The sequence below is a fragment of the Bison bison genome, unplaced genomic scaffold (genome assembly GCF_000754665.1).
Source record: "Bison bison bison isolate TAMUID 2011002044 unplaced genomic scaffold, Bison_UMD1.0 scf7180017864068, whole genome shotgun sequence".
Taxonomy (NCBI): domain Eukaryota; kingdom Metazoa; phylum Chordata; class Mammalia; order Artiodactyla; family Bovidae; genus Bison; species Bison bison.
The window spans coordinates 1556167-1568262 of NW_011494640.1; the positions used below are offsets into that span (position 1 = coordinate 1556167).

General features: G+C 47.5%; 1 protein-coding gene across 1 annotated transcript in view; it reads left to right on the plus strand.

Annotated features, from left to right (window-relative positions):
* LOC104986477 (antizyme inhibitor 2-like) overlaps nt 1-11620 on the plus strand; it is a 14979-nt gene extending 3359 nt beyond the window's left edge. The window contains exons 4-9 of the mRNA XM_010837079.1: nt 1246-1377; nt 4762-4927; nt 5462-5609; nt 9939-10039; nt 10854-11071; nt 11596-11620. Of these exons, the coding sequence (XP_010835381.1) occupies nt 1246-1377; nt 4762-4927; nt 5462-5609; nt 9939-10039; nt 10854-11071; nt 11596-11620 (790 nt within the window). The remainder of the gene's footprint in view (nt 1-1245; nt 1378-4761; nt 4928-5461; nt 5610-9938; nt 10040-10853; nt 11072-11595) is intronic.
* Nucleotides 11621-12096: the final 476 nt, after the last annotated feature.

Sequence of the window (12096 nt, forward strand, 5' to 3'; positions counted from 1 at the left end):
GCGACATGGGGAGACCAAGTTTCGGTGAACAAGGCCCGCACTTTATTTTCCAAAGTAGTTTTTATACCTTAAGTTGTGCATAGAGGATAATGGGGGAAGGGGTGGAGTCATGCAAGGACAGCAGTTCCTGGTCCTAATCGAAGCCAGGCTTTCAAACTCCATGTGCAAAAGTTCAGGTGAATTACATCATCTTCTGGCCAGGAGGCCTGTTAACATTTTAAGAAACTTATCTTTCTCTAAAGGTGATTATTCCAAAGTCAGGCACCAGCCTCCAAAAAGGCATTGGACAAAGCTGCATTCCTATAGGGCAAAGGTGAGGTGGGCTCAATCAAGAAAAGAATTAACTCAAGGGTCCAAGGTTACAAACATTGAGCTACTACTTACATTTCTATACACCCATTATATCAATCAATACACTGCCAAGGACACAGTAGGTAAGGGGTATGGAGACTTAGCAGCAAACATTGGCCCAGTAAGTGAAAAACCCTTCACCAATACAATTTCTAATCAATCTTTTAACTACTCAAAGGAATCTGTGTTTAGACAGTTTAGAACATCTCCTGCCTCTCACAGTTGGGAGGCTCTGAACAATCACACGTGGCCGGAAAAACCTATTCAGGCAGGCTAGAGGATTTCCAAAGGAGTTTGTAGGTTAAACACTGTCACACCCAGAAATTATTAACTGGAACTGTAATCTAACTCTTTTTTCAGAGAGAGGTAGTGGGGGACAGCCCCCCGTAAAGTCAGAGGTGTAGGTGAGAGCACAAAGCAGAAAGTAGGCAGACTCTGGTTTTGGGGGTAGATGCTCGAGAATTTCCAGGGGGACTCCTGAGGCTCGATCCCGCCTTTGCGTATGCCGAGCCTCCTTCCTCATGACCTTTGTCATGGGTGGAGCTCCTCACGCAGGCTCCCGGCAGTGATAGAATTCCAGTTGAGCTATTCCAGATCCTGAAAGATGATGCTGTGGAAAGTGCTGCACTCAATATGCAATATGCAATATGCACTCAATATGCAATATGCCCTCAATATGCAATATGCCGGCTCCCGGCATTTATCCTTTTCCTGCTTTTTCTTGCCTGGACAGAAGCCTGTAGGTAGTGAGTGTGTTTACTCTTTGGGTCTCCATAGCTGGACAGTCCAAAGGAGCTAGGCAGAAGTGGGTGGGAAGCTGGAGGGAGGTAGGATGGGGGGCCTCGGGGCTCATGTGCCTAAGAAATTCTGATACCCTTTGCACCCCTCTCCCAGGCTGGTCCTCTGGTGGACCCAGGACAGTGACAGCATCTTTCCCCTGAGCTCTAAGTTTGGGGCCAGGCTGGAGGTGTGTGAACATCTGCTCGAGTCTGCCAGGGACCTGGGGTTGGCTGTGGTTGGAACCAGGTGAGTGGACTGGCTTTCCCTGCTTGGAAAGGAGGAGCCAGGAGTCTTGGTTTCCACTGTCTGTCGTTGCTGTTATTCAGTCGCTCAGTCGTGTCTGACTCTTTTGTGACCCCGTGGACTGCAGCACACTAGGCTTCCCTGCCCATCACTATCTCCTGGAGTTTGCTCAAATTCATGTCCATTGAGCCAGTTGTCATCCAACCATTTCATCAGGTCGCCCCCTTTTCCTGCCTTCAATCTTTCCCAGTATCAGTGTCTTTTCTAAGGAGTCAGCTCTTCACGTCTGGTGGCCATAGTATTGGAGCTTCAGCTTCAGCATCAGTCCTTCCAATGAGAATTCAGGGTTTATTTTCTTTAGGATTGACTGGTTTGATATCCTTGCAGTCCAAGGGACTCTTAAGAGTCTTCTCGAGCACCACACTTCGAAAGCATCAATTCTTTAGCTTTCTTTATGGTCCAACTCTCACATCCACACATGACTACTGGGAAAACCATAGCTTTGACTATACAGACCTTTGTCAGCAAAGTGATATCTCTGCTTTTTAATACACTGTCTAGGTTTGTCATAGCTTTTCTTCCAAGGAGCAAACGCCTTTTAGTTTCAAGGCTGCAGTCACCATTCGAAGTGATTTTGGAGCCCAAGAAAATAAAGTCTGTCACTGCTTCCACTTTTTCCCCTTCTATTTGCCATGAAGTGATGGGACTGGATACCATGATCTTAGTTTTTTGAATGTTGAGTTTTAAGCCAGCTTTTTCACTCTCCCTTTTCACCCTCATCAAGAGGCTCTTTAGTTCCTCTTCACTTACTGCCATTAAATGGTATAATCTACATATCTGAGGTTGTTGATATTTCTTCTGGCAATCTTGATTTCAGCTTGTGATACATCCAGTCCAACATTTCAAATGATGTATTCTGCATATAAGTTATATAAGCAGGGTGACAATATACAACCTTGTCATACTCCTTTCCCAATTTTGAACCAGTCAATTTTTCCATGTCTTGTTCTAACTGTTGCTTCTTAACCTGCATACAGGTTTCTCAGGAGGCAGGTAAGGTGGTCTGGTATTCCCATCTCTTTCAGAATTTTCCACAGTTTATTGTGATCCACACAGTCAAAGGCTTTAACATAGTCAGTGAAGCAGATGTAGATGCTTTCCTTGAATTCCCTTGCTTTCTTTATGATCCAGCAGATGTCAACAATTTGATCTCTGGTTCCTCTGCCTTTTCTAAACCCAGCTTGTACATCTGGAAGTTCTTAGCTCACATACTGCTGAAGCCTACCTTGAAGGATTTTGAGCACGGCCTTGCTAGCATGTGAAATGACTGTGATTGTGCAGTAGTTCGAACATTCTTTGGCACTGCCCTTCTCTGGGATTGAAATGAAAACAGACCTTTTGCAGTCCTGTGGCCACTGCTGAATTTTCCAAATTTACTGGCATATTGAGTGCAGAACTTTAATAGCATCATCTTTTATGATTTGAAATAGCTCGGCTGGAATTCCATCAATTCCACTAGCTTTGTTCATAGTAAAGCTTCTTAAGGCCCACTTAACTTCACCCTCCAGGATGTCTGGCTCTGGATAAGTGACCACACCATCGTGGCTATCTGGGGCACTAAGACATTTTTGGTATAGTTCTGTGTGTTCTTGCCACCTCTTAATCTCTTCTGCTTCTGTTAGGTCCTAACTATTTCCGTCCTTTATCATGCCCATCCTTGTATGAAATGTTCCCTTGATGTCTCCAATTTTCTTGAAGAGATTTCTAGTCTTTCCCATTCTATTGTTTTCCTCTGTTTCCTTGCATTGTTCACTTAGAAAGGCTTTCTTTTCTTTCCTTGCTACGCTCTGGAACTCTGCATTCAGTTGGGTACATCTTTCCTTTTCTGCCTTGCTTTTCGCTTCTCTTTTTACCTCAACTATTTGCAAGGCCTCCTCAGACAATCACTCTGCCTTTTTGTATATCTTTTTCTTGTTTTCTAAGAAGAGGCAGTCTTCTTACTGCCTCCTGTAGGATGTCACAAACCTCCGTCCATAGTTCTTCAGGCACTCTGTCTATCAGATCTAATCCCTTGAATCTATTTGTCACTTCTACTGTATAATCATCAGGGATTTGATTTAGGTCATACCTGAATGGCCTAGTGGTTTTCCCTACTTTCTTCAGTTTAAGCCTGAATTTTTCTATAAGCTCATGATCTGAGCCACAGCCAGGTCCAGGTCTTGCTTTTGCTGAACATATAGAGCTTCTCCATTTTCAGCTGCAGAGAATGTAATCAATCTGATTTCAGTATTGACTATCTGGTGATATCCATGTGTAGCATCATCTCATGTTGTTGGAAGAGAGTGTTTGCTATGACCAGTATGTTCTCTTGACAAAAGTTCCACTGTCTACCTCCAGCCTTTGGCTTCCTGGGTACACTCTGGTCAGCTGAAGCCCCTCTGGGCCTCAAGATGCTTCTCTGTTCTCAGCGAAGAAGCTGGATGTTATCTGGGATTAGGGTGGGGCAAAGGAGGCAAAGGCCTTGGGTGCAAAATTTAAGGGGATGTGAACAAAGTTAGTACTCTAGCTAAATAATATTTTAGCGACTGAACTGAACTGAATACAATATTTGAAAAAACGAAAAATAATGCAAAAAAATCACGATGAGAAAAATATTAAAACTTTAACTAAAGACAGGATTGGCATTTCTCACCTTTCCTTTTGCTTCAGGGTTCAGCTACTGTTACCACTTTTGTGTGTATAAAGCGCCTGTATTATTTTTAAGTGTTCATGTAATTTGGCTTTGTTGGGCCTTAGTCGTGTCACGTGGGGTCTTTGGTTTCAGAGCGTGGACTCTCTAGCTGTGGCATGTGGACTCAGTGGTTGCAGCACACGGGCTTAGTTGCTCCATGGCATGTGGAATCTTAGTTCCCCATCAGGGATCGAACCCGTGTCCCTTGTATTGCAAGGTGGATTCTTAACCACCGGACCACCAGGAAAGTCCCTACTGTTACTAATCTTGTCTTTATTTACATTTTAGTATTTTCGTCATTGTAGATGTTTCTAAATCAGTTTTGCTCTTTACAACGATTGCATTAAATGTTCTTTATCTTGATCATTTAGTACTGTGGCACCCCCTTGAACTTTTGCACTGGCCTCACCCGACCTGGCCCTCCTCACAGGCATGGGGATTCGGGTTCTGAACACACACCTTCCAAGGGGGAGAGAAAGGGAAGCCCCTGCAATGAGGCACTTGGAAGGGGCTGCTAAGAGAGGTGACCACCACACAGTCTTGAGTGCTCCAACTCAAGTATGACCATACTTCGGTGTTTCTGGCCATGTCTGTCCTCCTACTGACCTTTGCTTTTTCACGGGTGTTTCTCTACATGTCACTTGATGTGTGTTCAGCTTCCATGTGGGCTCAAGATGCCAGACACCCCGTAACTTCATGAAGGCCATCGTCGACTGCTGGCCCGTGTTTGAGATGGGCAGCAGGATTGGGCATGACATGAGCCTCCTGGACATCAGAGGGGGCTTCTCCAGAGAGGAAGGCTCCGACCCTGAGTTTGAGGAGGTGATGGGGAGGATGAGAGGGAGCCAGGTGCTTCAGCTTGGGTTCAGGGGACCAAGTGTGTGTGTTTGTGTACGAGGAGGTCATATGAGATTGTGTACGAGGAGGTCACATGAACTGTGAGTCACATGAGATTTGTCTTTGTTGAGAGGTCTTTGTCTGACTACACTCGCATGGCCTGTGTGCATATATGAGCATGTGTGTATCTGGCTCCGTGTCTTTCTTTAGAGGTGTTAGTTGCTATCCCCCCTTAAGCTACAGTCAGGTAGAAGTTTGTTATCCTTGTGACCTGGGGAACATTTTGTCTTTGTTGACTGTGTATTAATTTAAGTGGTCCCAAATTCAGATATCTCAGGGTGCTCTGTGCCCTTGGACAAGTTACTTCCCCACCATGGGCCACAGCATCTACCTGTTTCCTCCCTAGTAAAATGGAGATAACGACTCCCCACACAGCTGTCAAGGGAATGAAGGGAGAGTGTGCAGGTAAAGCCCCCTCAGATGGACTGGCCATGTTAAAGTCTGGGTCTGTCCCTGCAGGTGGCAGGAATGATCAACACTGCCCTGGCCCAGGACTTCCCCGAGGGGAGTGGCGTCGAGGTCATTGCAGAGCCTGGACACTTCTATGCAACATTTGTCTGCACCACCACTGTCAACATCATTGCCAAGAAGGCTGTGCTGGAGCCCGGTGGGTGGGCAGGCCACTGTCCAGGAGCAGAGGATGGATAGGGGGTCTGGGCTCCACCCCCAAATGCCTAATTAGCAGGAAACAAGCTTTGAATTGGGTATGAGAATGAACCTGTTAGTATCACTATTTTATTGTTCTCAGACTGGGAGGTGAGAAGCAAGATGAAGAGTCTTCATTTTTCCTAAGTAGCCAATGGATTTATATGGCGTTTATAGTCCATGAGGTTCATGGACAAAATCGTGCTGTTGTGCACTTTAAATTCATCCAGCAAGCATTATCTAACAGGGGCAGATTCCGGTGCCAAAAATACAGTGAGTAAATGCAAATTCTTACAACACATATAAGAAGGCACCCTTTTCGTCATGGCCTGAAGGTTAAAGGATGACATCTGCAGGGTAATGGTAAACCTAACCACCGCAGCAGCTCTTTTACAGTGTTATTTTTGCAGCATTTGGTTTTCACACAAAGTGAGCTAACCAGAAACTCCATTGCATGATAAGATGGAGAACATGAATAGATTTTCCCCACTGGCTTAGTGCTCTTATTCTTTGCTGCTTTATGATAACTGACATATAAATATTTATAAGCTGCTTTAATCTCCTCCCTTCTCCTTTGGACAAATGATTGGCCCACAGGTTTGTAATCCCAAGGCACTTGTGTCAGCTGATTGCGTTTATTCACAAAACGTCTGATTAAAGGATATTGTGATAGGAAGCCTATGATTTCAAGTCATCATTTAACAAAACTCTAAGTATTAAGGGCTTATTTTTAAAATTTGTATCTTTATTATGGTAAGGGGTAATTTTTGTATGTGTATTTTTTTTTTGGCCACCCCACGGGACATGTGGTATTTCAGTTCTCTGACCAGGGGTTGAACCCATGCCCCCTTCAGTGGAAGCAGCACAGTATTAATCTTTGTACCACCCGGGAAGTCCCTAGGGACTCATTTTTATTTCCATAAAAACAAGAATTGCCAATTATTAAATATCTATCATGTGTGAAATATGTATTTTCTCTCATTTCTGCTCAACAACCCTGTGAAGTACTTTGGGGTCATTCCCATTTTACAGGCAGAGATAGTGAGGCTTAGAGAGAGGAAGGGACTTGTCCGAGACATCACAGCTGGTCAGTGATACACTGGACCTGGTCTGCCTGTCTCAAATACCACATGCCAAGCAGACCTGAGCTCTTGACCTTAGGGGTGTCTTGACTACCTCTCACGACTAAGTAGTTTAGGGACAACTGGGGCTATGGCTTCAGTGATGGCAACTAAGAAAGAGGGGGGAGGATGGTAGGAAGTATATCAGGGTCAGCGGGGAGGGCAGAAAATCAGTATTCAGAAGGATCTGGGCATCTAAATGCCCAAATATTACGAAATGCTTCAAATGCTAACAGAAATCAGCACAAAATCTTGAGTTTAGATTCCAGAAAGCAATATTCTAAGAACAGATGAAGAGTGGTTGTGAAGACACTGCCTTGGTAGTAGGTCCTGTCCGAAGGATCTGGGGGTCATAGATGAGCACTAGTTCAATATGCATCAGAAGTATGACGGTGCTGGAGAGAAAGCATCACACGCTTCCACTGGCAACATCAACAGAGGCAGAGTGTTTGCATGCTGTACCCCATGCTTGTCAGAGTAGGGCAATGTTTTTAAATGTACTTTGTTGTTGCTTAGTTGCTAAGGTGTGTCTGACTTTGCGATCCCATGGATCGCAGCACACCAGGCTTTCCTGTCCTTCACTATGTCCCAGAGCTTGCTCAAACTTATGTTCACTGAGTCGATGATGCTATTCAACTATCTGATTCTCTGTCGCTGCCTTTTCTTGTCCTGCCCTCAGTTTTTCCCAGCATCAGGGTCTTTTCCAAGGAGTTGGCTCTTCCCATCAGGTGGCCAAAGTATTGCAGCTTCAGCTTCAGTCCTTCCAATGAATATTCAGGGTTGATTGCCTTTAGGATTGACTGGTTTGATCTCCTTGCTGTCCAAGAGACTTTCAAGAGTCTTCTCCAGCACCACACTTGGAAAACATCAATTCGTTGGTGGTCAGCCTTCTTTATGGTCCCACTCTCACATATGCACATGACTACTGGAAAAACCACAGCTTTGACTATATGGATCTTGGTTGGCAAAGTGATGTCTCTTCTTTTTAATACGCTGCCTAGGTTTGTCATAGCTTTTCTTCCAAGGAGCAAGCGTCTTTTAATTTCATGGCTGCAGTCACCATCCGCAGTGATTTTGTAGCCCTGAGAAAAGAAAATCTGTCACTGTTTCCACTTTCCCCCCATCTATTTGCCATGAAGAGATGGGACCATCTTTATTTTTTGAATGTTGAGCTTTATTTTTTAAATTGAAGGATAACTGCTTTATAGAATTGTATTTGTTTCTGCCAAACATCAACACTGATCAGCCATGTTGTGTTAGTCGCTCAGTTGTGCCCGACTGACTCTTTACAACCCCATGGACTGTAGCCCACCAGGCTTCTCTGTCCATGGGATTTTTCAAGCAAGGATACTAGAGTGGGTTGCCATTTCCTTCTCCAGGGGATCTTCCCAACCCAGGGATTGAACCCTGGTCTCTTGCACTATAGGCAGATTCTTTACTGATTGAGCTACCAAGGAAACCAGTAGTGAAGTATATGTCCACTCCCTCTTGAACCTGCCTATCACCTCCCTCCCTAGAATGTTGAGTTCCAAGACAGCTTTTTCACTTTCCTCTCTCACCCTCATCAAGAGGCTCTTTAGTTCCTCTTCACTTTCTGCCATTAGAGTGGTATCATCTATATATCTGAGGTTGTTGATATTTCTCCTAGTAATGTTGATTCCAGCTTGACCTTCATTTAGCCCAGCATTTCACATGATGTACTCTGCATATAAGTTAAATAAGCAGGGTGATAATACCTGGAATGTGTTTTAATCAATTTGTGTAAGACCTAGAAATAACTGCCGTAAAGCTTCCTCTGGAGAACCCAGAGGTGAGGCAGGCCACTCAGGGCCACAAGGGGAAGGACAGGGTGGGTCAGGAAGCAGAAGGACACGGGGAAAGACTGGTCAGAGCCTCTGTTGTGGTTTTCAAGGAACAGAATGGGTGAAGCAGGGTGAGTTGGACTGGCAGGTTTGGGATTGGCTAGTTTGAGTAATTTCCGTGGGTTGTGGGGGGTAAGGACTGCCCTAGGAGGATTAGGCCAGAGGTAGTGCTTCAGGTTCTGTGAGTTCCATCCAGAGGTGGTTTGCACTATGAACACTGGATTGGTTGGCTGGCACGGGCAAGGCATACTTGCAAGGCAGTCACTTGCTGTCTCTAGAAATTAACCAGCCTGGGGAGGAGCAGTCTCGCTAGGGTCAGCAAGGCCCCAGATGCTGGAGCATCAAGAATATAGGGGGAAAAAAGAATATAGAAAATAAGAAAATGTAGTTTAGACAGGCACCCCTTTGAGGAAGGAAACTGATAAATTAGCACATCACTAAGGACCAACCATGATGGAATCAAGTCACGAAAAGACCGTTTGCTCCCAGTTTGACTCATGCAGCAGGTGCTCAGGGCACCTGGTCTAAGGGGAGGGCAGAGAACATGAGACCTGCGAGCTGGGGGTGAATCCCAGCCCTACCACAGTCTCCTACATGACTGCTGACAAGACTGTTTTCTCAACCGTAAAGTAGGGCTCACTGAACCCACTCAGTTAGGAGGATTAAATAGTTGAATACATGTAGGGAACTTAGAACAACGCCTGAGTCATATGGTGTGTTAGTTAGATTATTCTTTTGTTTATTTACTGGCTGTGCAGGGTCTTCGTTGCTGTGTGCAGGCTTCCTCTAGTTTTGGCACGTGGGGGCTGTTCTCTAGTTGTGGTGCATCGGCTTCTCATTTCGGGGACCTCTCTAGCTCCGGAGCACGGGCTGTAGGCAAGGGCTTCTGCTGCTGCAGCTCGCAGGCCCTAGCGCGGGCTCAGTAGTCATGGCCCACAGGCCTAGGTGCTCCACGGCACGTGGGTTCTTCCCAGACCAGGGATCGAACCTGTATTCCCTGAATCGGCAGGTGGATTCTTAACCATTGGACCACTAAGGAAGTCTAGTTAGATTATTCTTATTTGGAAGAGGAAGATGAAGAGGAGAAGGGAGGAACACTGAAAGGTGTGGGGTGGAGGCGGAGGGGCAATGGGAGTGCAGAGGGCAGGCCCCAACTGTCCATGGGCTCAGAGAAGACTCCTGGAGCAGGGAAGAGGGGTTATCCAGTGCTGGGCAGAGGGTCAGGGCTCCCCCACAGGTGCTGGGCTCGGGTGTTGAGGGTCAGCCCTGGTTGGGCACAGCTCAGTGCTGCCCTCTGCCCGCCCTCAGGAGGCCGCCGGAAGCTGCTGTACTATCTCAATGATGGCCACTATGGCACATTCCGCATCTTTCCCAGGGAGTCTGAACCCAGGATGCCCATTATGGTGAAGGTAAGGAGAAGGTTTCATGGCTCTGGCACCTCCTAGACCTTAAGACCACCTGGGCCAGCCCCCCTCGGGCAGGATTCCCTGCTACCAGTGGGAGAGGCGAAGGATCTCAGATTATTGGTGCCTTAGTGGATTGTCACACCTTCTGCATGTGCCAGGATGTGCAAGTGTATCTGCGCATATTGGCATGTGCACTTCTGTGTGGGCCTGGCGATTCACACCTATGCGGGAAGATGGGTGTCTAGGTCCATGGGTCTGTGGAGGGGTATATGCTTCCCTTTGGCTGTCTGTCTTTCTGTCTGTTGTTCTAGAGTCCTTGAATCTTGGAGATGCAGGAGACTTAGGAAGTAGAGATTCTCAAACTTTGCTTCACATTAGAATCACCTGGGAAGTTTTAATACTTCTCTGCCCGGACCAGGCCCCAGACCACTGATATCGGAATTTCTCATGGGTTGGGACCCTGGCATGATCCTTTGTGAAAACTCCTCAAGCACTTTCAATGAAGCTAGGTTTGAGGCCCAGTATTTTGAGCGATTATTAAATAAAATCTTCCCACTTTATAGATGGGAAAGCTGAGGTCCCATCTGTGTCTGCACTTGTGAATTGGCAAGGCTGGAGTCAGTCTCTAGAACATAAGCTCCATGAGGCCGGGTTAAGAGCAATGCCTGGCACACAGGGATCATTCAGGAATTGGTCAGTGTGGGTGGATAAGAGAGTCCTTTCTGCTGGTGCCCTGGGGCATGCCCTGCTTGATGAGAAGTGGGTAGGGGTGTGTGTGTGGGGTCTTCTCTGATTCCCTATCCCCATGTCCCTGCAGGAGCTCAGCCCCAAGCTGTCCCTCTTCCCCTGCACCCTCTTTGGCCCCACGTGTGATGCCTTTGACAAGCTCTTCTTGAAGGAGGTGCAGCTGCCAGAGCTGGATGTGGGCGACTGGCTGGTCTTCCCGTTCATGGGCGCCTACACGTCTGTCCTGAGCTCCACCTTCAATGGCTCCTCTCCCACCTCCATCTGCTATGCCGTGGGGCCTGAGCTCAGGTGTCTGGGGGAGGAGGAAAGGGGGTGGGCAATGAGCGGGTCTCACCAAGATCTGAACTTGTTAAGGGGAGTTGGTGGCTGAGCCCTGGGATCCCAGGCCCTGGAAATACCCTAGTCCCCTGACTGGCCCCAGCAAAGCCCAAGATGTCTGGCTGACCTTTGACACTGGCCTCTGCCTATGGGGTTGACCCTGTTACAACCTCTCCTCAGGGAAGTCCAAGGTAGCCCACCTGGGCAGCTCTGAGAGCCCGGACATGTGCCATTGTGGGCGGAATCAGGCAGCCCTGTGGCCCCAGCTGACCCTCAGCTCCATGGCCAAGGTCCCCCCCGCTATCAGGCCCCACTCTTCTCTGACCATTTGCAGCTGCCTCCCAGTTCCTTCCTCAGATATCCCTTCCCCATCAACTTCAGGTTCCCTCACAGCTCCTGACCCAGGATCTCCTCTGGGTCCAACCTGGGGTTTGCCTCCTGAGGTAGTGGAGGGGGCTCCGGAACACCCCTTTACTGGCGCATTTCTTCCACAGGAGTCTGCTGGAGACCACACCGTAGGCCAGACATGGTCAGAATGGAGGGGCTGTGTCACCTTGGTGCGCTCGTGAGGGATGTCTGGGGGCAGGGATTGGTGGGGAGGAGTAGCGTGGAGGAAACAGAGGTTAGGGCAGGGGCCCCCAACCCCAGGGGCCCCCAACCCCGGGCCATGGACCAGTACCAGTCCGTGGCCTGTTAGGATTCTGGCTGCAGAACAGGAGGTGAGAGGGGGGCGAGTGAGAGAAACTTTAACTGTATTTACAGCCAATTCCCATCGCTTACATTACTGCCTCAGCCCCGCCTCCTGTCAGATCAGCGGTGGGATTAGATTCTCATAGGGCGAACCCTGTGCGCGGACCATGAACCGCGCATGCGCTCTCCTTTTACGAGTCTAACGCCTGCTGTTCCGAGATGGAGCTGACCGAGGTGGTGATGCGATCAATGTAATGTGCTTGAATCATCTGAAACCATTCCCCCCCACTCCCGGTCCGAGGAAG